Genomic DNA, 27,827 nt, shown 5'->3' with positions numbered 1-27,827 from the left:
GCTATGTGTATATATATGGTAAAACACATAACACCTGGAATATCTATAGGTACACGTATAAAGTCTACTATATTATAATAAGTACTATGTTATAATTACTCTTATAAAGTTTTATACATACACAGAAAGCACACACAATATATGACCTGGTTCCTTAGGTAAGTGCTATTCATCCAAGTGGGCGGCCAGGAAGCAAGAGAGCTTGATTTCTGTTTCTTCCACCTTAAATATCCCTTTGTGTAGTCCCTCCCCACCCCCTTATAGCTCCACCCTAAGACCCTCTTAGGATAGACCCCAGTGGATGCAGGGAATCTCACACCTGGTTCATGGTGGCTTCTTACTGTTCAAAGCCTTTTGATATGTTAATGACCCAATGGCTTCAGTACACACTGACATCTCACCACAGAATATCAGTGACTGTGGTCACTATATACTGTATCCATTTACACTATATGTAATATATATAATAATAGAGCAGAGGGTCCAGTTATGAATAATGTCCCCTATAACACAATCCCTCCAGCAGAGGTGGCCGTATCCGAGGAAGCTCTAGTTTCTAAGGGACCATATGACTACATTTATGAGAAATTATTTTTTTTAATAACATCCAGTTGAAGAAATGTTTACATAAGGCAAATGAAATCAATTAAATGTAAATGCCCAGATGGGAATACCGCTTTCATTTATTTTCCAATAAGTGCATCAGTGTGCGCATTTCCACTAAGGCAAATATTGAATAGATGTTTTCCCACCTATGGCATTGATGGAAGGGACTATTAGGACATTTTTCTCCTCTCTGATACTTCTTTTGTTCTAATATGAAGTGAATATGAAATAGCTTAATGTATGTCCGATTAAATATAAAGTGTAATGTAGAGCTTGTTTCGACATTCAAATGAGCTAAACCCCTGTGGTGTAGGAAGTGGCATGTCATTTAGCGAGGATAATAAACTGCAGATGGAATCTTTATTTTCTTTATGCAATAACTGATGCAAACTTACATATCATGTCTGAAAACTTCCTGTGTGATTTTCTCAGGCGGATGAGGTAAGTTGACGACATCTACTCCAAGGGTTTTTAAAGCTGTACACAAAAATATATATATATATATATTTTTTAAAACAAAAGAATATTAAAATGTATGCAATACAACAGCGGTTGCATCATCAACATTCTATATATTGTATACTACACTATTTATCATGTACCAATCCTGAATTATAGCAAGTATTGCAGCCTCTTCTCTTGAAGTTGCTTCAGCCTGCTGAAGGCAAATTCCTGTTCCCTGGTGCCCCTATGTCTACACGGAGCTGGTGATTTGTAAATTAGAAAGTGTCATTTTTAAACTGTACACTGCACAAAATAAAAGTAGGAAACACCGAAAGGCAGAAAAGCATGGTATCTCCTGCAGAAATAGACCTTTTTCTAAGATGATGCAGCAATCGCCAATTATCAGACGCCATTATCCACAGACATTTGAAGCTATCTAGAGTCCATTACTCTGCTCATCATGGGACATGTCCTGGTCCTGTTGTTCTTAATGGGAACCTGTCACCACAGAACCACACTATAAACCTCTAACAGTACCTTCTAGATGACTAATTGTATTTTCATGGTTCCTTTCTGTATTTTGTATGTTGCAGCTTTGTCCTAAAGACACTTTTATTCAGCCTGGTTTCTCTCAATACAGTCAAGGAGGCAGGAGTCGAGTCAAGCTTTCTCCTGCCCCTAGTAAAAACACCCCTCCACATGTCCCTTTTGTTTAAAAAAATCTGTGCATGCACGGTTCGGCACGTCGGAGCATGGTCGGCTAGCACATACCCAGCACCGCACACACTACTCAAGCTTGCGCAGTGCAGCTTTGGATACAGCTGGGGGCAAGCCGTGTGGTCCTACAAGCTGCCCGAAGCTAGCGCAGGGTTTTCAAACGCGAGTGTTGTGACATGAACAGGGGGCAGTGCCAAGGGATGTGTGGAGGGGTGTGTTGTTTTTTTTAGCCCACAGGCCAGCTACATAAGTATTTTTTTTTTTAAACCAGGAAAACCTCTTTAAACAGCATTTAGTCCTGATTTCATGGAGAAAAGCAGATAACAATGGAAGATGAGAGGCAGAGAAAGTGTAGATTTAAATGTTTTCATCTAGAAAATTTCTAGTATTTACTTGTACTAATGATTTCTAAACTACATGATGCCTTACCCTCTATGTATTGAGTTCCTGTGATATAACCTTGTCCTGAAGGGTCCAGTATCCTAAAGATAGCATCCACATTTGTCTCATCAAAAAGACAGGGGTGTTCCACATCTGCCAGCCGGGCGAGCTTCAACTTTTCTAACTGTGTTATAAGGAATTCTCTCGGTCTTTCTGGAAAAACAATTGTTTACTAATCACACGTTTTGAATGATTAATTTCTTAACTCTCCTCGATGATGTACAGTAAAGTAATAGTTTATCGGCCATTTTATTAAGATATTTGAGGGAAAACAGCACTGGTTTCAGTATTAGAAGTGGCTCTTTCATTCAAAACTTGTAGAAAGTTTCTCATTTTAGACAATTTCCTAAATCCACACAATGTCTCAGATCTTTTTGACATTTAGGGGCTTACAATTATTTACTTTCCGTTTGTTGTGCACAAGAAAAATTCTATAAAGATAAATATTTTCAGCGATTTTGCCCTTTTCGCCCCCTACTGGCGCTGTGCAGTATCGTCACGTACAAAGTCGTAAAGTAAAACCCCGGTAAATCTGCTGTAGTTCTCCGGGAAACATTACCAGGCCGGTGATACAGGAGGAGACTCGTGAGGTTGTTGACTAGCTCCATTATCTTGTTCTCCCGAAGGTAATCCTCCGCTTCCAGTGCCCGACCTGCTGCCATGTTCGTGGCGTCCCCGTTGCTAAGAGACAGAGAGCTTGGTACTGATGAGCCGGAAGTAGATCCTCCTTATGAGACCTGACAGCATCCTGTGTGACGCGGCGCGGAGGCGACTACTTCCGGACAGCTGTGAGCGCCTTTTCCTGTAGAGATTCTAGTAATAGTATGGAAGCTTTTCGTTTAGTTGTAACCATAACCGAGGCCACAAGAATAACCTATTGTATCCCAATCCACAGATGAGGATTACTGCTTGCTTCAGCATTTCATTCCTCTACCTCCTATACACGGCCAACCACGACGCCTTCCAGTTCAGCCTCCATCTAGAGACCCTACACATATACTGCCACCCTTGTCATGTACTGCCCCTGGGTGACGTGCATAGATTATAACGGTCATAAAGCCTGTAATTTACTTCACACAGGTGTATTTAGTCCATAAAATAGTGTATAAAGGCTGTAGAGTCCCTTACTGTAAGGGACTAGTTTTTTTTTTTAAAAAAAATAAGTATCTTTACTTGCTACAAGGGAAACTATAGTAAGATATATAGATGTAGATGGGAGCAGGGAGAGTGTACATAAAATACTTTAAAGAGGACCTTAAATCAGCAGGAATTGACCACCTACAGTATTTTGTCAAGCACCTGAACACCTTACAGATCATTTTTCTTGGGTCAATTTGTTGGCATCATTCATAAAATCAAAGTCATGGAAGTGGAGAGTAACAGTGAAGTAAAGTTCCGCATGCATCAAAAAGACAGGGTCCGGTGTTATTTTTTGCTTAATAAATGGGTTATGGCTTTTTTTTCAGGTGATGTCTTATTTTTTCCATGAAAAAACATTTATTCTTGAACAAAAAAAATGTTAATCTTCTGGAATATCATAATAAGTCTCCAGACCCCAGAATTCCATTGGGCGTCTAGTGGCTTTAGAATCATTGGCCCCAATTTCTCACGTATAGCAATAGCACTTTCTTTACTTGAGCTCTTCTTGTCCATGAAGTTGCTTGTATGTATTGCATCTGACAGCTCCCTCTTCCTCCATGCTGCCCTTAACTGACAGACTTGATGTGAGCAGATTTCAAACAGCAATGTCTTCTGAACTGTGGCACCTAGAAATAGTGTGTCGTTTTAAAGAGGGGAAACCTAATCTGGAAGGTGTTTACTGCTTGACAACATACTCGTAGTGGTCTATTACACCAATTTCTGTTGCCAGAATCCTTTTAACAGTGAGCTGTATTACTCATGTACATGAGGAATACAGTTTTTGCCTAGCAACGGGAATTTTGAGAATAGGACAAGGGAAACTTTCAAGATAGATTAAAAATCTAGTAACACACGCTTACAAAACCCCCAATAAAATAAATATACAAAACTATTTAAAACATGTGAAACAACAGTTATATGTCAAAATTCACTTAAAAAGTACCATTCAGAATTCTATGGTGTTATGTCACTAGAAATTTACTTACAGAGTTCAGGTAAGGACGCTTACACACGAATGTGTGCAGGCCAAATCACTGAGCCAAAACTGTAATAGGTAATACATTGTTGGCGCGGCTGTTCATCCGGCAACGGGAATCTCCTTGCATTATTTTCTTTATATCAGTGGTGGCGAACCTATGGCACTCGGAGACCTCTCTGTGGACACACGGGCTGCCTCTCAAGCACAGAGTTTGCCTGACATGGCACCTTCCTGCAGTCTCAGGCAGTCCAAGTAGTGCCCTGCTATTTTAAAGTGACCCATCCTCTGCTTCTTGGTCCTGTCCAAAGGGTAAAAAGGTGTGGACAGGGTCGGATTGGAGCTCAAAGATTCTGGTAGCAATAAGTTTGTTACTGCCTAAATTGCCGTGTTGGCACTTTGGGAAAAGCTAGTGTATTTTAGGTCTCATTTTGGGCACTGGATCTTTAAAAGGTTCGCCATCACTGCTTTATATGATGCAGGGACTCCCATCATCTGCTCTGTGTGCAGCCCGTGGGATCGTGCCACCATATGGCATGTTTACACGAGCTGCAGATGTTCTTGTGTAACTGGCCTAAGTGTGAGGCCAAATGCGCACAAACAAGTGCAGCCTGTGGAAACAGGCCAGTATGTTAGCCCGAGCCCACGAACTGCACACATTGCACAGGATAAGAGTCCTTTCATTATACTGAAATCTGATAAAAGGATTCTCTGTCTGAAGGCCGAAATTAGTGCCAACATGGAAGTCCTTGCATCATATTTCTGTATAATGCAAGGTGTGCAGTCTGTTGGATTGGGCCAGTTTCTAGGGGCTGGACACATTTGTGTGCATCCAGCCTTAGGGCTCGTTCAGATGGCCACTATGGGGGCCATGATCTGGTCGAATGATTTGCGACCACATTGTGGCCCCTATAGACCTCTATGGCTCCCGATCACGTTAGTCTGCCGCTCGTCTGCCTGTGGAGGGAGGAGAGTTAAAAAGGCCTTACCACTCCTCCCTATGTGTTCCCCTGGGCAAGCACGCGGCCGTAGGAATGACACCTTGAAGGTGTATTAGGGCTGCGCATGCGCAGAACGCAGGCCTTCGGCCGCGCGGCCGCGGCTCCGGAACTACTGCACATGCGCAGTAGACGGGGGAATCGGTAGCTGGGCGCCGAAGATTATCTGGTAGGCGGAGTAACCTGGCTACTGGGGCTTGGAGTAGCCGCGACTAGTAGCCTCATGTCCGGCTACTCCACGCCCCAGTAGCCGCATAAAAAAATTAGCATATAGCTACAATAAAGTTTTCTAAAAGACACCCGGGACGTGAGGATTAGCCCAAAAAAGGGCTATCCTCATGTCCCATCCATCAACCTACCACCCCTTCTACCTTTATAGGTAGAATCGGGGTGGTAGGTTCCCTTTAACCACTGTTGTTGGTTTTAACATGTCTCCAACCTCATTCAGATTTGAAATCCATCTACAAAAAATAGTACCATGCCCCATCACCCTCTTAAGGAGTGAACCGATTTCCTATGGAGAGGGGAGGGGTGACCAGTGCTCACCCACCCCTCCTTTATCCATCCAGGTTGTGGCCTGGATGAGAGCACGGTGGTGTGTATGGGGGCTTAGATTGATGTACTCACCAAACTAAACTTTTTTTTTCGCCAAGGCACTTGAATGTTATAACACAATAATGGACCAATGAAAATAAAATGCTTTGTTCATTGTGTGGATCCATGTGAATATGATGGGAAGATTGATACTACGGTCTACAGGAAGCCTACTGCCACCAATGCTTTACTTAGATGGGAGAGTAACCACCCCCTCCCACTGAGACGTGGCATTCCCAAGGGCCAATATTTGAGATTGAGGCGTAACTGCTCCTCTGAATCAGAATTTAAGAAACAGGCAGCAGACCTGAGGAGGAGATTTTTAGAAAAAGGATTTCCAGATGGGATCCTCAGGGCCGCCTATAACACGGCGCTACAGAGCGACCGTACCTCCCTACTGAACTCAGCAGACAAAGATTCCAACACTAAAGAACCTATTAGGATGATAACCACATATAGCGGTGATGCTGGGTTCATTAGACAAATATTGGAACAACACTGGTCTATTTTGGGTATGGACCCGGACTTACAAGATGTGATAGGCCCAACCCCACAAGTAACGTATAGAAGGGGCCGATCACTGAGAGATCACCTGGTCAAGAGCCACTACACAGCACCACTGCAAGAAACATGGCTAACGTCCAATACAAGTGGGAGCTATAGGTGCAGTGGCTGCATTGCATGCCCTGTGATCCAAAAGTGTAAGAGCTTCACAACGAACGTGACAGGGAAAACATACTCTATACGCTCGTTTATAAACTGTCGCACATGCGGCGTCATCTACAGAGCAGTATGTGACTGTGGTCTGGAGTATATAGGGAAGACCAGGCAGGAGCTGAGACGACGCATTGGCGCACATCTGGGGGATATCGCTCATAATCGCGATACCCCAGTGGCACGCCATATAAACTTGCATCATGCGGGTGATGTTGGAAGTATTAGATTTATGGGCATCGATGTGAGACCAAACCCAAGAGGTGGGGATTGGGATCGCCTCATCCTTCAGAGAGAGGCTAAGTGGATCTTCTGGTGTGATACGATATCCCCTAAAGGCCTAAATGAAAATGTGTCATTTGCACCATTTATTTGAACTGTTGTGCTATAGTAAATTTGATGTTCTCTGAGATCTGTGACTACCCTTGTATTTAGGAGGAATGTATAACCATTATAATTGTGTTTTTGTGGCCACTGTTTGAACTTGCCGCGCTTCTAAATCAGCCAAAATAACCATTCTCTCATTATGAGTGTCATTTTTATTTTCTGCTACCCCACTGGCCACCGTGCAATGTTCCCTTAGGTTGTGAATGCGTAACGGTTAGCTCCAACACAATTTTGATACAGGCCTCTTTGGGCATTCTTTTGGTGTTTGGGCGCTCCCCGATTAACATTCTAAACTATAGGGGCCAGTCAGGTAACTTAAGATTCTCATGGATCTGATGATTGACTAGTGGATAGGGCTCCGCCCTTAACATCCAATGTCAACATTAGATCCCATGTGAATCACTAAAGGAGGCGTTTAGCTGGGCTGCCGGAATGACAGGCCTTACCTCGCCACGCCCCCTACTTACCCTCACGTCTCCTTGACGACGATATACTATGACACACTCCGGGATACCGGAAGTGACGTGTCGCGATCGCGTTAGGCCGGACCGGAAGTACAAGGTCCGCGCCTACCGTCACGAGGAGACGCCGAGAGGGATTAAGGCGATGCAAGTGGGTAAGTAAACAAGTGCCCCGGGACAGTTATGCACCGCCCAGTTTCAATATCATAGGAACTAGATCACACCTAACAGGGTGTGGCCTCGTATACCACTGGTAGGTCATGATTTGGCCACACAGGATAGGGTTATTCTGACCAATGGGAGGAAGGTTTGTGGACCGGATGGGTGTTAACCCAACCACCCAAAGCCTTTAAATACTTTGACTCTGGAGTATACATTGCTACAGGAATGGACTAGGCCATTGCTAATCCATGTTGCTGACCACTGTCGGTTTCCCTGCAGCAGGACTAAAAACTGGCATTATTCCCCTGAGGAAAGTTCCACTATCTGTGGCACTGGAAACGCGTCGGGAACGCTTTTTTTGAATATAGCACCTATAGGGCCTACTAGGGCAAGTCCATGACTAGGGAACACCTGGGACTGTCCTTGTAAGGACGGGAGCTATATCTGGGAACTAGGGCGAGTGGAGTTGAGGGCTTACTAGGGGCAGCGCATCCATCTACTCCTGACCTAGATGTGCCTGAGACCCATCATCTACAACCCTCGTCTTGTCCTACCTCGGGATGAGTGAGATCTGACCAATTTTTCTTTTTACCTAAAGTATTTATTGATATATTTCCCCATCCAGAGTCTATAGTTATGATGCTGTATGTGTTTGCTTAGGGATCCACCTTTTCCCTTACAGGTTGGCAAAACGTACTATTAGGCTATCAGAGTTCATATACTTTATGCTGTTTGTGTTTGCATCTAACTTGGATGGTTGTTGTATCCTACAGAGAAACCAACCTATTGACTTTGGTCAGCTTTTATCTCTGGTTTATATTTTTATGTGATGGTTCACTTTGGTGTTGTTTTCTTTTAACCGCAATAGTAAAAGTTATGTTTTATATGCCCTCACCTATATACATATGTTTAAGATTGGGATGGTGGATCCAGTGGCCTTTTTGACTGCAACTTACGATATAGCAAATTAGGCCCGTGTCTAGATTATGAATATGTATATCCTAGCTGTCTTGAAGAAAGGAAGGTACGTGTTCATGCATATGGATGTTGGTGGATACGTTCATTAATATTTTGATGGTTTGTCCACCCCTGCATTGGAGGCTCTTCCAGAAAAAAAAGCTACTATGTAAACTGGTACAGTTATTAGATGAATATTTTCCTTTATGCATTTTTCCTACTGCAGTCAATGGTTGCTATACCTAGTATAGGCTGCTGAAAAAAAAATCCTACTCATAACTTTATGCTAAAGTTATTAGTAGGTCTGATAAAGCAGAAAGATTCACTAAAACATACAGCAAACACTCAGGTTCAGTCTACAAATACACTATAACACCCAAATGTATAAATTATCATAGCCAAAAAACATCAATTTATTAAAACAAAAATTACAAAACAAATGTTTTTTTTTCTTACAAACATATAAATTATTTTATTTACAAAGCCATGTTACAAAAAATAAAGAAAAACAAATAAAAATAAATGTAAGACAATAACAATACATCCCTCACTGGAAAATATCTCCAGGCCAGGCACATCACCATGGCAGTATCATTCAGATACATTTGTTCAAAAATTTTTAAACTATTTTTTTCACTTTTCAAACTTTTTGCCATAGAATTTACTATTTACAATTACTTGAAACATATTGAGAGGGGATTTGACAGTTTTTTTCCACTGAAAAAAATACCCCAGTGTTTCTAATTTTAGTATTTTAATTACAGCTCCAGTCCAGCTTAACAGTCCATAAAAAAAGAAATTTTTTTCTTCCATTATTTTTTTTTATACAAACATCAGTGTGAAATCCTCTACATAATTACCCATTATCGAGGAAACTTCAAGTACATTGAAATCAAAATATTTATCAATAATATTCCTTACTTTATACCTCTTTTTTCAGTCATACCAACTAACCAGCAGGTTCTTTCAGTTTTACTATTGCATGACCTAGAAATTGAGACATTTGATTTTTCACAAAATTCAGAAATGTTAGAAGAGAGGGATTCATTTTTCTCAGCCATATCATTGCTAAGTGGGACTGTTGCTTAAAAAAATAGTTTATAAGGTCTTTGAAAAATAGACCCTATAAGATCTATTACTATCAATCCCTCCTTCATGGAAATTAACCCTGTCAGAACTGGAGAAAGCTTTATAGTCTCCCCACCAATGAGAAGGTTAAGGCATCTGTGTTTCTGGTGTTATGTTAAACTGAGGTTCCCATTGTTTTCATGGGACCCTGAGAAACTGCCAGCCTCCCCTTAAAGCAAGAGTGAGATCAGTGATAATTTGATCAGAATCCTGTCACCTACTCACTCCACTCAAGTATTATATGCATGGAATGAAGTACTTTGAATACTACAGAAAAGTGCAAAACAAAGAAAGGAAATCTAATGTTACAAAGCATCTCTATAAAAATCCACTAAACAGAATGATTTGGACATGCTTTCTTTGAATGTATTCTCGAAAAGCTTTGTCGTTTGCTATAGCAGGAAAGCACATGATACTTGTTACAAATTCTTTGTTTTCTGCGCAACAACAGATCCAACAACCCAAGACAACAGCTCTTGAAAACCTGCATTATGCAAGTTTTGTTCAAGTATCATGGGCCAAACAGCATACCAAAATAGAAGGTGTAAAATTAAAAATGAAAAAAAGTTTGTGTTTTTTTTTTAAAGATCCAGCTATAATAGAATATGCTGTATAAACTATTTCTACAAAGGTCAATCAGAACTATGTACATTTTCCATTAATTAAAAAAAGAAGGCAAACAAGTTCTCCATGTCAGGTTTTATGGCTAAAAGGCCTATTCACGGCAGACGTGCGGCAAACTCTGAGCTCCTATTGCTGGGAATGGATTTCCAATTTTATTACATTAAACACATTCACCATCAGAGCAATTTAGCTCTTACAACAGAAGGGACAATGGTCAGGAAATGAAAGTTATGCAATAATACTGTATTTACTGGAGGTTCCAAAAAAGGTTGTCAACTCTTCCTCTTCTGCTAATGTGAGTGATAGTGTAATCAATAGCAGATATATATATATATATATATATATATATATATATACATATACACATACATTTATGGGGATGGTATACAGAGCAGCCAGCATTGTCATATTTGGTACCGAGCACTACCAATAACAACCTGCAACAAATTTACTGCCAAAATAACCTGCAATTTACCTGGAGGTGTCAACAAAGTGTCAACTTCCATTTCTGCACAAATAAAATTTTTTGTAGTAAAATCCATTTTGACATCACATTTTATCATCCTGGATATCTCATTATTGCAGATGTGCAGTGCCTATCTTTTCCGATAACTCTGGCATTGTGTAGAAGGGTTGGCAAATTCTCAGCAGGTACTGTATGCACATACCCTATTAATTACAATAGAATGTGTATGAGACCTGTTGGACTTGTATGGATGTGTATGATACCTCCCAATGCCACAGTGCAAGGACAAGATATCAGCAGTGCAACACAGCAACTTTAACTGGCTTAAAGTGCAGAATAAGAGTGCCTTTTCTTATTAATCAATAGGTTAGGTAATCCATATCAGATCAGTGGAGGTTGTATATCTGGCATCCACCAATCAGTTGCTCTAAGCAGCATCTAAGAATACCTAACACTATGGAACTAAAGTGCATTGTGGCCTTATGATCAGCTGCTAGATTAACCACACAACCATCTACATGTTTTAGACAATGTAGGACTGAAGAAAACATTGCACTCCAAAAGATTTATAAATACTTTACTGAAGAGAAGTCACTGGGCTTATCCACCATGCACCCAGGGCAACTATACTTGCCTGGTATAACATTTGAGAACAGCAGAGTAAGCTATTGGCATCGGCTTTTAGCACTGGACAGAGCCCTTTTATGAATGCTGATTGGTCAAGATCATCTGGTTGATCTTCACAATGTTTCTCCCAATGGTCCCTTTCAATAAGTCCCCATTAGCTTATTTAGAGAAGTGGATATTGGAACCCATTTCTATACTAATTCTAAATTAGAATTAAAAAAAAAACACCACCACCACACTCACCTGTGCTCCTCTTCATTCCTATCCCACAGCTGGTCTTCTTTAATGTTGACAGGACGGGATCACATAGATAAAAGACTTATGATTAGCAGGTTACAGATGCTAATTCTGCATGCCCCCGCACCTCACTCCAGGCATATCAACATTAAAGAAGGCCGGCGCCAGGATCGGAATGAAGAGAAGTGCAGGTGAGTATGTCTGGTTTGTTTTTTGTTATTCTAAATGTTGTTTTGCAGTGGCAAAAACACAAGTATTCATCATGCTATGCCTGGAGAAAACACTTTCTATAAGGATTTTAGCTTGATTGTATTAATGATATTCATGGCGTTGCAGGCAAGTGTGGCAGTAAAAGGTTATAGTGGACTTCATATAGTATGAAAGGTTATTTCAGAAATAGAACTGATTAAATCTGTAACATTCGTTTTAAAGTCTCCAAAACAGAGCATCTCTTTTCCCCTCCAACACTAGGTAACATCTTGGTGGCAAGTCCACTATAATGGCAGGTTCTTTATCATCAAGAGCTCCGCCAGCAATCCATCCGGTCCTCTAGCTGTATTTGATGCTTGTAAACAATAAGTCTGTTACTTGACCTAGCTTCATGGAGGAAAGTGCCTGCAAGTGCATTAACCCCTATAGAAGCTTTCTCAGCTTGTACAGGCAGTCCCCGGGTTACATACAAGATAGGGTCCGTAGGTTTGTTCTTAAGTTGAATTTGTATGCAAATCGAAATTGTATATTTTATAATGGTAGATCCAGACAAAAAAATTTTTTCCCCCAGTGACAATTGGAGTTTAAATTTTTTTTGCTGTAATTGGACCAAGGATTATTAATAAGGTTTCATTACAGACACTCTACAGCTGATTAATGCAGTCTGGGACTCTAATAAAGCATCCAGAGAGCTTCACCAGAGGTCACAGGGAGCAGAGGGGTCCGTCTGTAACTATGGGTCGTCTGTAAGTCGGGTATCCTTAAGTAGGGGACCGCCTGTAATGTGCTGGCTATAATACAGAATAATAGAAAGTATGGCGGCATACTTGCTGGATTAGAAGGTACTGTAAATTCCACATTTGCCTAATCAAGACCATTTAATATAACATTTAGGCAGTTCCATAAAATATATCCCACCCTGGAAACCAACATTCTACATATAGGTTAAAAGGACTATGCAGGTGTGCAGCCATATCCACTATCATTCTACAAGGCACAGTGTTCTATGGTAGTACTTATTTCAAGCTAAAGACATTCTATAAATAGGTGGTTTGTTTTTCTTTGATTTGATGGTAGAAAAGAAAATGTACAAAGATGGCACAGATATAGCCAGATTACATGTATTGCTTCAACATCTGCAGTATGTGAATTTTGGCCAATGTTATTTTGAGGCATAGATGCTTTAAAGAGATGTCTAGCAGTGTGTATTGTTCTGCTTGACCCTTCTAGAGTGTATAGGGATTTACTATCTGCTCTGAGACACTGACCCCCAGTTCAAAGGTCATGCCAGTTAAATATATCCCATGTTTTAGGAAGAAGTACGGTAGTTATCAAAAAGGAAGGAATGTAAAGCAGCAAAGGAAGTGGCAAGATTTTCATTTCAAATCCTCAGTTTCTGAACACAAGAGAGGGAAAATAAATAAATAAGTAAATGACCCTTTGCATGATCATTACAATCTTAAACAAAAAAAAAAAAACTGTGCAAAAATAACGAAGATATGTACACATTATTTCCATCTTTAGAAATATACAACATAATTCATATAAAAAAAATATAAACATTGCTTTGACTTTCCTTATTTTCGTTATGCAATCTCAGTCAATTATCTCAGCAAAAACATAAATTATTATAAAATTAACACTAAATAACAAAAAGTCCTTAGTATCTTTAATGTTTTCCCCTGAACAATCGTAGAACTTATTCATAATTGCTATTACACATTGCAAGTTCAGTAAGAAGCAGTATAGGGAAAACAAGCAAACATCATTTTCTGTAGTTTGATGTAAAATAAGCCAACGTATTAAGTGCACTTTTAACACTGTAGAGAAAGAAAGTGTTTGGTATGACTGAAGTTTGGAAAACTTTGATATATATACCCTTTAGACACAGGGAAAATACATTTTTTTCTGTACAACAGGACGATGCATATGATAAAACAGATCACAGTCCATGGCAGATGTCCTAGCTGATTGCTGCCTATAGAATCTATTATTACATGTGAATATTTCTGTGCAACCCTTGTAGTACTGCATCTAAACATTTATAATATTGTAGACTGAAAATAAAAGATATAGGCCATGGTCCTGCAGCCTACTAAGATACAACCTATCAACTCATACCACCTCAGAAGCCAGTTAAGCCATCTAGGTGGGACATTCATAAACATTATGAAACAGCAGAGAAGAATGTTGTAATAAACTGTAATCATCTGATCTTTAATACTAAGCTTCTCTTTTTGTAAAATTAAAATATTTCCTCATCTAGAACTATACATTTAGGTGTCCAAATAGGTAAGAAACTTCTGATGTCTCAAGATGCAATCAGGGGGACTACCACTGGTTGATAGAACAGAAGTCCTGACCACAGGACCACACTAAGGACAAGCATGAATGAAGCAGCCGTTAACATGTATTCTGTCACTCCATTCAGTGGGGCTCATCACTTGTACAAGAGTTTGTTGGTGTACAAGAAATAGAAAAGTTGCAAATCCTCCATGCCACAGATTTTATGACTTTTTCTGTGCGTATCACTCTTAGTCCTATAGAGTCTGAATAGAGAGGCACCATGCATGCTTAAAGGTGTTGTCCGGAGTTTACTTCTTACAAAAGCAGTGGCACACGTTACCATGGTTTGTGTTGGTATTGCAGCTCAACTGTATAAAAATGAATAGAGCTTAACTGCAATACTAAACACTACATATGGTAAGAAGAGTAGCCGTTTTGGCAGAAAATGTATTTCAAACGGTGGACAAACCCTTTAACCATTTACAAGAAACAGGGAGTGGGGCTTAAACCCATACTATAAAGATAGAAAACAGCAATCAAATATTTATTACTTATCCTATGAACCATTGTGGGGCAGGCCCTTCAAGGAAACCTACCATGTGGAATCTACTATCAGAAGTAGATCTGATGGTAGATTCCTCCTCTCTGCCTCACCCTAATCTGCAACTTAACAATCCTAGAACCTAACTTGTTAAAGTTATTTTATTAATATGTAAACTACAGGCAGTCCCCGGGTTACATACAAGATAGGGTCTGTAGGTTTGTTCTTAAGTTGAGTTTGTATGTAAGTCGGAACTGTATATTTTATCATTGTAATCCCAGCCAGAACTTTATTGGTCTCTGTGAAAATTGGATTTTAAAAATGTTGGGTTGTCATAAGAATCAATATTAACACTAAAGCTTCATTGCAGACACATTTGATAACTGTTTCAGCTGTTTATTGTAGCCTAGGAGTAAAGTACAATAAATCACCAATATCCAGAGGTCCGTTTGTAACTATGGGTCGTATGTAAGTCGAGTGTTCTTAAGTAGGGGACCGCCTGTAACTGCAGAGGCTACTGGGGTGTAAGAAGCCTTAGCTCCCAGTCCCTGGCCAGGCTAGTACACGCCCCAGTATCCTCTGCAGTTTATTTACATATTGCTAAAAGTTTTTAACAAGTTAGGTTCCAGGATTATTAAATTACAGATAAGGGAAGAGGCATTTACCATCAGAACTACTTCTGATGATAGATTTCCTTTAAATGCACAAATACTGATAACATAGAGGCATTTATTAATCTACCAATATTCTGTAAATATAAATAATATCATTTATATTAGAAGCAGAACATATATCCATCTATTTAAACTATTCAATCTCTTACTGAGGGGCTGGAGGACCAGGGCCTATATTTAATAGTTTCATGTATTGACTACTGCACTATTCTCACCTGATCACAGTCGGCTCACTGTTCCCTCACACTTGAATAACCATTGTAGCATGAACACAGAATAGGAGGTACAGGTGAGGTCAGTTCCCATCACTAGAATTGATGTTTTTCCAGTAAATGACCATCCAAATGGGAGATGTTCTGCAAACAAATGTTCCAACAATTTGGTGCATGAGTGATATTAAAGGGAATGTGGTTTCACCTTAATATGCAGATTTAATCCTTTCGGATCATATTCTCTTTATGGCCAGCATGGTGGCATACAGGAAAACAAACTTTGATGAAATATGCAAATTAGTTGTAAAAAGTCACAGAAGTCAAGCTTTCTCAACACTGCCTCAACAACATTTAATTTGTCCATAGACATCTCTAGCCAGCTCTCCAGAAATCTTCTGCAAACACAGCTCAGGGTAATCTAGTTTTGGGGCTTTCAGAGGCAGGGAGAGCTTGACTTCAGTACTATCCTCTGAGCCTCTGTGACTTTGTACAAATAATTTACTTAAAAGTTGTTGTTTTTTAGCTGATAGTACCATTCTGAGCCATAATAGGAAGACGAAAAGTGTTAATCTGACCGGTAAAACACGATTAGTGGTTTATTAGGTTAATGTCTGCTGATAGCTTCCCTTAAAGGAACAGACCACCTAAAAACAGTATATTAAAACGATTCCTACATTTATGTTCTTTTAATACCACTGTTGTTGCTTTTTTCTTTTAGGCTACCAGAGTCTGCTTTATCCAAGAAATTGCTTGCACTACTTCACCAATTCAGTCTTGGGTCACACTGTAATGTGAAGAACATTGTGTAACAGTACATCTCCCATCACAAATGAAGCTACTATACAGTGCAGGTACAACTTTTCTAAACAAAATGGACCTTTAGGAGAAATCAGTGCCGAGTCCCATGGTTTTTCTTCACTGTTGTAAGTTGGATTAATTTATTCTCTGCTGCAGTACATAATAGTAGAACCGATTTCATACAGAAACTCATTGTAGTGGTAAAAATACTGAAAAATAAATAAGAAGTACAGACATTGCTGATGTGACCTTTTTACTGTCAAAAGCTGGGAAAAAGAGGAAGAAAGGGTTTCAAGGCAGATTTCGCTTTTCTCCCAAAATACCCTTGAGATCAAAAAGGATTTCTACAGGAAACATAATACACCAACTAAGTGACAAAGCAAAAAACACCCAGTTTGGTTCTGTAAACTTTAGACTAACACGTCTCTGTCATATTGTTATGAAAGGCGACATTGTCTCTTCCCATCACAAGTGAATAGCTTGATGGGCTGCTGAGATCTCAAAATAATTGTCCGATTATCTCCCAGTGTCATGGAAGCGTTCTTATCCTGCCAGCACGATTCGTAGTCTTCTTAAAAACAAAGAGAGGCACATCATTACAAACCTGAACCTGCTTCACCACAAACATTTGGTTTAAAAGTTATGTCTCCAAGATTAAGGCGGCTGAAGATGCCCCGTCTGTTACCCTCACCTAATGGTACATTAAGTGCTACTTGATCTGAAATCTGTACAGTAAGTCCAAAGTCCTTCAATGTGAACCCAGTAATGTTTTATTCCCCCCTGTGATGATGTAATTCATCAATTTGTTAGTTCCTCCACAGATTATAGCAGTGGTGCAGCCTGTCATCACTTCATAGTATTAATTTTAATATGTATAGTAAGTTCCAAGCTGCACAGTTCCTTATGAGAACACGTTATGGTGACCATACACCTCAAATCATCCATAACTGATGGCCAACCATGTAATGTACCTTGGAGTCTCTTGACTCACAATGACTATTAATATAAAATACAACCATTACATCATTCATTGTTGTGTGTTGATAAATGTCTGCAAGTCACAGCACAGCTTCTAAAACTTCTACTACTTAGGACTTAACAGTGAAAAACCATCCACTTGTAATGGAAGTCCATTTCAAAATTACACCCAGTGTTCATTTTATTCATTGCCTCCCATATTTGGTACTACAATGATTATATAGTCCAAATTGGCATCTATTTATTTACTAAACTTAATAAAGTATTGTACACAAGTACATATGTAGCTTTCCACACACTATATCAACCCATTTACTTACTTGCTTGTTATGTACAGGATTTGAAGTACTTGAAGGAGTAGATTGTGACAAAGCTACACTGCTACTTTTCCCCATCTGGTAAGAAAATATATTACATATTTAAATTAGATGTTTTCTCTAGGATCATTATCAAGCGACAATATTTCACAAGCCTATTTGCAAGACAAAACTAGAACAAAGTGGCACATAAACTGAGACAAATACATTATAAACAGAGGAACACATCCTTCATGTTGGTTTACAAATACTTAAAGGGAGCCTGTCACCAGGAGACCCATTTTTAGCACTCCCCCAGTCCCCACAGAGCATAGCACATACACTGCCAAAGTGTTTTTGTATTCGAAATTGGTTTTACAGAAAACAAGATATGTTATATTGTACCTTTCATTAGCATCTGCTGTGTGACTAGGCAGTTGCCAATTGGGAGAGACTGGAAAGGAGCAGTTCCCCCCCACCCTTGGGAAACATGTGACCTTTTCAAATATATGAATAACTCCCAACACTCGGGATTGGCTGTGTTTTCATATATTTGAAAAGGTCACATGGAGGAGCTGTTCCCCAAGGGTGGGGGGGAAACTTCTCCTTTCCAGCCCCTCCCAATAGGCAACTGCCTAGTCACACATCACATGCTAATGAAAGGTACAATATAACATATCTTGTTTTCTGTAAAACCAATTTTTAATACAAAAACACTTTGGCAGTGTATGTACTATGCTCTGTGGGGACTGAGGGAGTGCTAAAAATGGGTCTCCTGGTGACAGGTTCCCTTTAAAGGGGTTTCCCCACTAAAGAAAATTCTCAAATCTCAATCCCCTAGTGATGTTTACACAATAAAACATCAATTTAACCCATTACTTTACAATTTTACTCAGTTTTATTGCTGTTTTAGCTCCCATCACTCCCTAGACTTTCTAAGCAGACACATTATGGCCCATCTAGTTCTGTGAGCTGACAATGTCGTTAGATTATCAGGGTACAAGGTGTATATGCACTTTCATCTGGTGCTGACATTGTACTAACACACTGACACATAGAAGGAGAGATGAGACAGATCAGATATGATGAGATGCCGATTACACAGAGGCTGACAGACTTTTATACTGCTAGCTCTGCTACATCTCTGTTCTCACAGATATGTGTCCGTCTCCCCCTTCCCCCGGATCACTTATCAGCAAGGAGTTTGCAGCTTCTCTTAGCTCATGATGTTATGTTTGCTGGCAGGAAGTGACTGAGTGTCTGAGCTCCATGCTGGACTAGAGGTGGGCGTGGCTACAGACAGCAGAGAGACAGAAATCTCAGCAGCACAGAGTCACAAAGGAATCCAAGACTCCTAAAGTCAGAAGTTAAAGGGTTGTGTCCAGGGCAACTGAAATTGTGTACACCAGGACTGATAGACAGGTTGTATTTATATCTGTGAAATTCTGTATTTTTGTTAATACCAGTGAATTAGAGAATGTGTTACTTTGTTATCCTGAGTAGACAATGCATATAACATGATAGAGAAATGGCTTTCCTCGGACGTGCATCGGAAAGGTTAGGCCAGTCTCCGCGAGCTAGGCTAAGGTGTCAATAATGGGCTGATTTGTAGGGTGTATATAGGTTATGCAACCCCAGATGCTAGGTTAAATGGATGGTTGATGGAATTTTGCTAGGGATAAATCTCCTGGGACTAGGGAGACTATCCCTATTGCACCCTATTTGATGAACCCTGTTGATATCCTAATTGCCTAGCTTCGGAGCCATAGCCCTTAACAGCTACCACCCGACAGGAACCTGTCCCTAAATATTTGACCCTGTTATGGCACTTAACCAGGTCAAAGTCCCAAATTATTGTTTGCTAGTATGTGTGGTCCTGACATGTGGCATGTTTTGCCCTGTGGGCTCGTCAGGGGACACCACAAGAAAACCATTTCAGTTTTCTTTTAAAGTGCTAAAATGCTTATGTTAGGTCTAATCCTGGTGTGGATAGACCATGATATGGTATGGCCAGTGGGTGCAAATGTGAACTCGGTGAGAGTTGGGAACTCCCACTGTGTTTGTCCTGCCCCCTGTCCTGTTTAAAAACCCTGACGCCACAGTCACATTTGAGCCCACTGGTCATACCATATCACATTAGGATTAAACATAACATGAGCGTCTTGGCAAATGGTTTTCTTATGGTGTCCCCTGACGAGCCCACAGGGCGAAACATGCCACATGTCGGGACCACACATACTAGCAAACAATGGTTTGGGACCTGGTTAGTGTCATAACAGGGTCAAATATTTAGGGACCTATAATTTATTATAGGTTTGTGGAGTTGGAATCAGTCCATTTTATCACAATTCTGACTCTTCAGCCCTGTCTGCTAGATCCCTAGACAGAATACAGGACTAGTGCTGTCAGTGAATGTAAACAATCATGATTTAGTCACCTCCCATACTAGTGTCACCCTACCACAAACATTTTTAGAGGTGCTGACTTAGGCAGATGTCCTGCTGTACTAGATAACATTCTTTACACTCGGCTCAGTAATATTCAATGACTTCACAGAGCTTCCTTACATCCATCTCCAGGTACTCTTTTTGTAAGGGTGCATTCAGGCGGCCGTCTGGGCGACGTGTATTCGGCTGCAAATTTGCAGGCGCATGTACATCCCCATAAATGACAATGGCAAGCCGGCGTGGCACCGTACACAGGGAAAAGATAGGGCATGCTCTGTCTTTCCCTGTGGTGTGTGTGGCCGTGTCCATGCTTTTCTCTATGGAGGGGTCACCTCCTTTCCAGCGCACAGCAGTATGCCCGCCAGCCACATACGGCTGTGTGAATGTAATACTTCAAAAGGCAAGGGTACAATCACCTTTAATACTGTTGTTTGAGATCATTTTTAATATTGTGGAAAAGTATTAAACATTTTTCTTATATACCGTACTTTATAATTTAATAAATTATAATTTAATAAATTCTGCTTAGTTTGTAACAGAAAAAAAATGGCTGCATGGTCTCCCTTACTAACATCTTTTAACTTTCTGAAGAGATCCATATTCTACCTGTACAGTGTGTATCTAAGGAGACTACTGACTTAGGTCTAATCTCCCTCTGTTTGTTTATATAGTTCTGTACTGTGAGGAGTGACACTTTGTTTTCTCCCTGGCTGTAGTATTCTATGAGCATCATTTTGTAGCCAGTCTTCACTTATCTAGCTGAAAGTGAAAGTAAGAGACAGAAAAATAAAAACAGTTCTAATAGAAAATTAATGTCACAGAATACTACAGTGACAGAACAAAGAGTTAAAACTTAATATCTAGAGCTGAATAAACACACACAGGGAGAGCAAAGGTAGAACAGTCTTAACTTGGACTTAGAGACACACTAAATATAGAGAACGCATACACCAGGAAGAAAGAAATCTATTAATTTTTCCAGTCACATATCAACCATTGACCAATCTAATATGATTAGAAAAAATTAAAATTGTCATGGGTTTGGCAGGTTGCCCACAAATGAGTTGGGTCCCAAAACTTGGTGCATGTACTTGTAGGATTTCCTGGACCAAACCTCTTAACACTGGACTTAAAGAGGTATTCCAATTTCGGGAAATAAATGTTATTGTTTGTACAATGAAAAGTTAGACAAATTAACAATATACTTTCTATATCAATCCCCTGTGGTTTTCTAGAACTCTGCTTGCTGTCCTTCTATAGAAAGCTTCATTGTTTATTTCCAGTGGACAGAAATCTGATCACACAGGTGCACAGCTCGTTATAACACACAGCTTTCATTACTGTCTGTGATACGTAAACAATGAAGCTTTCTATAGAATGACAGCAAGCAGAGATCTAGAAAACAATGAGGATTTGATACAAAACGTATATTAGACAATTGGATAACAATTTGCCAAAATGGGAAAACCTCTTTAACTACCATGCCGAGTGTAATCCTGTGATTAGAGGAATTGGAATTAACCAAAGTGCACAGAGCGAGTTTTAGACTACAGTCTAAGACTACATGCACACTGCCGTTGCCCGCCCCACCGTAGCACGGCAGGCACGCGGCAGCACACAGGGAGAGGAGGAAGAGGAGGTGAGCGCAGCTCACCCCCACCCCTCTCCATAGGAACATATGGGGCACGGTGCCGTAATACGGGGAAAGATAGGACATGTCCTATCTTTTCCCGGGCTACGGAGCGGTACAGTACGCAGCCCATACGATGCCGTGAGCCCATGGAAATGTATGGGGGACGTATATCGGCCGTATATATACGTCCCCCATACATGTGTGAATGCAGCCTAAGGATGAAAGATGAGAAAAAGATTTTTTTTTTTTTTTTACTTTTTTCACATCTAAACATAACATTCCTTCATATAATCCACCATGATTCCCAAAATAAAACCTGATTCAGGTGAGGGTAAACACTTTGAAAGATATTATCGGGAAGTTTTATCAGAAGAAATGTTCTAGTTGCTCATGGCAACCAATCAGAGCTCAGCTATCATTTTATAAACAGCTGTGGGAGAGCAGAACTGTCTATGGATCCAGACACTTCTGATAAATCTCCCCCTATAGGATCTTCTCTTGATAGGTTAATCCATTAAGTTGTCCATTTACATACCATAGCTGTCAGGTGGTTATTTGGCCTAAGGGTAGGCTCACATGGTGCCCTCTTGGTGCGTTTATAAACATACTGAAAACGCATGTGTTTTTGCATGTTTACTATGCGTTTGGCTGATTTGAATCTGTTTTTCTTCAGTTCCAGTTCACAGCTGCTTAAACTTCCAGAAAAGAAAAACAGATTCAAACAAGCCAAACGCATAGTAAACATGCAAAAACACATGCGTTTTCAGTGCATTTAAAAACACACCAAGAACGGACTGTGTGACCGCATCCGAAGTACCATAGCCGTCAGTTGGTTATTTGGCTACAGCTATTTCTGATAACATTTCTATAAATGTGAACACTCAAGATTTGTTGAGTGTGCATCTGTTGAGAATAAAAAGAAGAGTAAACTGCTGATGGACATCTCTGACAGTGTATTATATTCCTTGAAAATGATTTTCTTCCTCCAACATAAGAAGAACATAATTTAGTTGCTATACAGCCCAGTAAAAGGCTGACTTTAACGGATATGGTCACACAATAGATGATTCTGCACATGCTTATTCTACTGAGAAGTTCAGATGTGTACATGTAAAATGTTAGCTTATATTTCTATAAAACTAACTCTCATAAATGACTAATCAACTTACCTGCCGTGATATGGAGCTATTTGGGGAATCTGGCACAGAAGATATAAGGTTGGTGGTGCTCTTTTTGTGAACACTGTTCATACCAGGCATTTTAGTGATTTTACAGGCCTTACTGCTTGCACTAGAGTTTTTACGCTTTTTCCCCTCAGATTTGTCAAAGGGAAGAGGCAGAGAAGACACTGCGTTGTGCACTGCCAATGTGTGCTCCCCAGGGTGGTGCACCAGCGAAGACACCGACAGGCTTGAGTCAATACTGCTAACAACCATGCTCATGTGTTTTATGGAGTCCGTTGAGCTACCAGATAAAGAAGTCCTTACTGGCGATTCCAGTTTGGCACTGATTGGGCTTGTTCCATTGTTTGCATTGTGCACAGACACACTATTATAGGAAGAAGTTGCCTGATAAGAGTTTATTGTTGCACTAGAGTTCAAAACGCAGTTTTTCTTGTGGGACCCTGAAAACGTAGACGAAGAGGACGTCTGTAAAGGTAATGAGGAGGAAGAGGTGGAAGAAGGCGTCTGAGGCTTTTTCTTTTTGTTACTTGAAGGCTCATCACTCCGTGAAGACTGGTCTTTTGCTTTTGACGATTTTCCAGGTTTGGATTTTGGTGCCTTGTGTGATGGTAAGGGACTGGTGTTTGGTACAGGAGAAACAGCAGAAGGGGTTTTGAAAGTAGGGTCCATAACATTCAGAGTAGGTGCAACATGAGAAAACGTAGAGGCATGTGATGTAACAGAGTTTGTGTCCGTTGTTGAAACAAAGGACGGATTGGATAATATATAGGAGGTGGAGGTTCTGGAGTTGGTAGGAGGGGAGGGCAGGTATACAGAACTTGGACTGCTGAAGGGCTGCAGAACAGATGCAGGAAAAGGGCTGCTGATATGTGCTGCTGGAGAAGGCATAGGACTATCTGCGGCTGGAGGAATTTTTCTTCACAGATTTAGGAAAGAAAAAACAAACAAACATTTTTACCACAGCTAGTCTGATACATGGACAATATAGGGATAAAAGTCACAGTTACAGTTAATATATCACTATTCTAGGTAGTTGCAAATGTGTGGATCTCATGCAATAGATGAATCGATCTCATGAAGAAGATATTTTGGGTCTCTCCCTTTCCCTTGGGTCAAATCAGCGACTACTTATGATGTGACATCTTTAGGCCCCTTTCACAAGACCATATATGGCAGCTGTATGCTAACCATATGGACTGCAACTAGCATGCGGCCACCATAGAAGCATGGTACAGTGTCGTGTACCTTGTAGTCTCCAGAAAAAAAGCATGCTCTATCTTTTGCAGTACGAGCGGCCGGGCTGCAAGGCTCCCTATGTAGAGTGGAGGGTCAAGGACGGCTCCTCTTCTCCAGCCATATGTATGCTACATATTATATACATTAACAAATGAAACAGGATTTGACCTCAGGGTTACACCAATAAATGTAGTGATGTTGGACTGCCATATTCTCACTAATAGCATTAGGTCTTATTCTCAAAAGCTAGCCATTTTTTCACTATAAGGACACACTCCCATTTCTTTCTAGGAGTTCATGCTCATACCCGCAAAAGATAGGGCACGCCCATATTTGTAGCTGGGGCAGTCCTTTCCTATTGTCAACGGCTGCAAACAAAGGATCACGGTCCATTCTTTGCACACACATTCATGGACATGTACCCGTAGTGTGTATTTGCACTAGCAGTATTCATATAGGTATCACATAAAAAAATTTGACTGCATTTAAACCAAATGGAGCAGATTTATCTGTTGATTTGCACCACCTTTATCAAGGGGTTTAGACAGTTTTTCTGCACTTTCATGACTAGTATGACAAAGGGCCATGCCCTATGAAATGGGGTGGTATTTTGTGCCTTAAGATAATGAGCCATAATTTTAGCTTAGCTCTCTGGCATAAAGCTATGCCTAGTAATATGAGCTGCAATGTACAACTAGACAGTCTTATACACCAGATTTATCATGAAACACTAGAATCTTATCACATAACACATGCTCGCTAACTTTTCAAAAAACCTTGCATGAATCATTAGTATATGTAAACTTTGAAATATAGCTTATCAAGAAATGTTCTGGTCATTATCTACACTTCATATCTGCTTTTTGCTCTAAAATCTGGACTGAATTCCATATTGCTGAAGCTCACCGAGGTTATATAGAATATAGAAGTTCTATTCAGCAGCTAAATCTCTTCCCATTATCTTTGAAACAGCAACAACTTCAAAGACACACACAGAAGAGGGGAAAGTTGTCAGAAAATTAAGCTGAAAACTCACATTACGACTAGAAGCCCTGATACTTACTTCCACATTTGCGAATTCAAGTGTTTCTCCACCATGGAATTTAATGCAAACCGAAACCGATCCCACCGTCTATCAAACACATAGTAGCCTCTTCCCATCAAACGGCTTCCAAATGAGCAAAACTGAAATTCAAGTGCAATAAATAATATAGGTCACTGATTTGTACAACTGATCTAGCGTACAATATTCTCAGCTTTATGTTCTTTTAGTGATCAGGAGCACAAAGACATTTTATGGTTGTTGGATGCCATTTATAAAGAAAATAAAGACTTCTAAAAGGGAATGTTTAAGCATACAAAGCTGCAGACAGTGTTTGGAGAGTTTGGTTTGTGGTATCAAGAAGGGTTGCATGATGAATCGATATACACGGAACCAGAATGGTTCAATACCAGGTTTCTGTTACGTGCGGTACTGAATGACTACGACAGACTCTACAGACAACGGGCAGGGAATCCTTTTGAGAGACATGTCGAGAGAGCGGCAGAGCAGGGACCACGTCTTCAGTGTAATATCATCATGTGACTATGTATGATCTTTACATCTCCTAGGGCTTCTAGCCACCGTAACAGTCGGCAGAGACACAGCCATGCGCTCGGCCGGTCGGCTCATACTATGACGTCCTCAGCGGTCAAATCCTAGTGGGATCATCATGGAGAAGACAGAAGAAGGATCGTGGGCGCCTGAAGGTGAGTATGTAGGTTTAATTTCTTTACTGACTCGTGTATAAGCCGAGGTGAGGTTTTTCAGCACATTTTTTGTGCTGAAAAACTCGGCTTACACACAAGTATATACGGTAAATTAAATTAGAAAAAGACAAAAATAAGGGGTCATTCAGATGGGCGTGTACACTGCTCATCAGCAAAAATGCAAACGTGATGTCTGTGTTCAGACCATATTGTATGTTATTTTCACGTCCGTACGCCATCCGTTTTTTTTCACATATGCAAAAAAAAAAGATGATGGGTGTCTAATCTACTTCTTGCCCTGCCCAGTCTGCATACAGATATCATGCATGGGCTGTCCATTTTTTGCGGATCCATTTACTTCTATGGATGTACGTGGTCTGCGTGCTGCAATTCTCACATCCTGAATAATGCACATCCATGAATAAAATGGACATGTGAGCAGACCCATAGAAAACAGTGGGTCCATTTGTCATTCGCAAAAAAAAAAGGATAGCACACGGACATCAAAAACATGAGCCTTAAATATATACTATTTAGTATACTATTTTATATTAACATTACCAGGACAACCTTTAAAACACATATAATACTACACAGTCATAAAGCACTAAAGCTTCTCCTGACAAATCACTGGTAGCTTGTCACGGTGAACTGGGGAAGAAGGGGGTGGGGAATCCTCCCTTCTAAAAGAAAAACATGTATGCTCTGAAAGAGAGTCAATCTTAAATTCATGCTCTGGTGAAGCCTACAAACTGTCCCCACAATAGTTAAATCAAACATTTTCTGCATAAGTCTCCGACCAAACAACATATACAAGTGAGTGACAGCCGGCAGGCGCAGCAATAAGACAGTATCTTTACATTGCTGTGCACGTTACGATACTTTAAGAGATATGATTTAGTAACTAGTGAGGCCGAGTTCATGTTAAGGACTGGTGAATGATATAGATCTGAAAGGATTAAAAAAAAAATCTGTCTTAGGCCTCATTCACACTGCCGCATGGGGGACGTATGTACGGCCGGGACACCATACCGCTCCGTACCCTGTGAAAATTAGGACATGTCCTACTTTTTTACGGCATACTGTGCCGTGCTCCATGTATCCCTATGGAGAGGGGCGGGGGTGAGCAGTGCTACGGTACGGCGGGCAACGGTAGTGTGAATCCAGCCTTATTTGACTGATGGTAGATTCCTAATACTGAGCTACTCGTGTTGACAATCTGTGCTGGCAGCTCGTCTTCTTATATCCAGGAATGGCCGCATATTGTAAAAAAAAGAGATTTTAAAAATTATGTAAATGAGCCAGAGGTGCTCCAGGCTACATCAGATGACATTTAATTAGACCCCCGAACCCCCCGGTCATTAATGCATATAAACCTTGGGAAAAGATAAGCAAGTTGAAGTAAAACCACTCTAAGCTTCATATATTTTTTGTTTTATATTCTAGGGTTAAATCTGGAAAATCATAAAACAACAATGGTAAACCTGTAGTAAGGAATGTGGAGTTATTACAGGTATAAGAGCAGGGTATACATACCGCTAGAGGTTTAGGGTGATGTCCAGAGTAGTAACAGTCTAGTTTTTCTGTTTCTTCAACAGCTTCAATTTCCCCTTCATCACTGGAAAGCCGACTGGTCAAATCCCCTGCTCCAGGATTTACCGTTGTCTCTGGCACACAAGCACTGTGGTTTGATGAACTTGAGCTGCTTAGGCTATTTGCAGAAGATGGTCTACAGATAAAAAAATCATATAAAACATAAGCTGCGGAGTGCCAGACCACACTATATTATGATGCTGCACTTATTTAATTGAACATGCACCGTGCAGATAGCACGTATGTATACACGCAATAAAAGTATCACACTTTAAACTTTTAATTTATCAGGATTGTACTTGTAGGTGAAA

At 40.3% G+C, this 27,827-nt stretch overlaps 2 protein-coding genes and 1 long non-coding RNA gene across 12 annotated transcripts in view; 1 reads left to right on the top strand and 2 right to left on the bottom strand.

Moving 5' to 3' along the window:
- EFCAB10 (EF-hand calcium binding domain 10) overlaps window positions 1-2,941 on the bottom strand; it is a 4,164-nt gene extending 1,223 nt beyond the window's left edge. Inside the window, exons 1-3 of the mRNA XM_072147190.1 lie at window positions 2,768-2,941; window positions 2,197-2,361; window positions 1,002-1,083 (exon numbers count right to left, since the gene is read on the bottom strand). Of these exons, the coding sequence (XP_072003291.1) occupies window positions 1,002-1,083; window positions 2,197-2,361; window positions 2,768-2,870 (350 nt within the window). The 5' untranslated portion in view covers window positions 2,871-2,941. The remainder of the gene's footprint in view (window positions 1-1,001; window positions 1,084-2,196; window positions 2,362-2,767) is intronic.
- Window positions 2,745-27,827, top strand: LOC140127030 (uncharacterized). 4 transcript variants are annotated; one of them, XR_011854939.1, is made up of 6 exons: window positions 2,745-2,996; window positions 16,321-16,525; window positions 17,716-17,776; window positions 18,920-19,096; window positions 23,073-25,923; window positions 27,522-27,827. It is a non-coding gene; the product is annotated as an uncharacterized lncRNA (long non-coding RNA). The 4 variants fall into 4 exon arrangements; XR_011854941.1 differs by having other exon boundaries at window positions 2,745-3,030; XR_011854940.1 differs by lacking the exon at window positions 23,073-25,923 and adding an exon at window positions 27,370-27,436 and having other exon boundaries at window positions 2,755-2,996; window positions 27,522-27,822.
- The window catches only part of ATXN7L1 (ataxin 7 like 1), a 70,131-nt gene continuing 53,680 nt past the window's right edge, over window positions 11,377-27,827 (bottom strand). For 5 of the 7 annotated variants that reach the window (XM_072147180.1, XM_072147186.1, XM_072147184.1 and 2 more), the window contains 5 exons: window positions 27,460-27,652; window positions 25,238-25,359; window positions 22,924-23,854; window positions 17,699-17,773; window positions 11,377-16,609 (listed from right to left, as the gene is read on the bottom strand). In XM_072147180.1, coding sequence (XP_072003281.1) covers window positions 16,541-16,609; window positions 17,699-17,773; window positions 22,924-23,854; window positions 25,238-25,359; window positions 27,460-27,652 — 1,390 coding nt within the window. In that variant the 3' untranslated portion in view covers window positions 11,377-16,540. Of the gene's footprint in view, window positions 16,972-17,698; window positions 17,774-22,923; window positions 23,855-25,237; window positions 25,360-27,459; window positions 27,653-27,827 lie in introns of all 7 variants that reach the window. The other 2 variants (XM_072147181.1, XM_072147183.1) reach the window with 2 other exon arrangements.

Source organism: Engystomops pustulosus, chromosome 4 (genome assembly GCF_040894005.1).
Source record: "Engystomops pustulosus chromosome 4, aEngPut4.maternal, whole genome shotgun sequence".
Lineage (NCBI taxonomy): Eukaryota > Metazoa > Chordata > Amphibia > Anura > Leptodactylidae > Engystomops > Engystomops pustulosus.
This window is presented reverse-complemented; position numbering and strand designations above follow the sequence as displayed.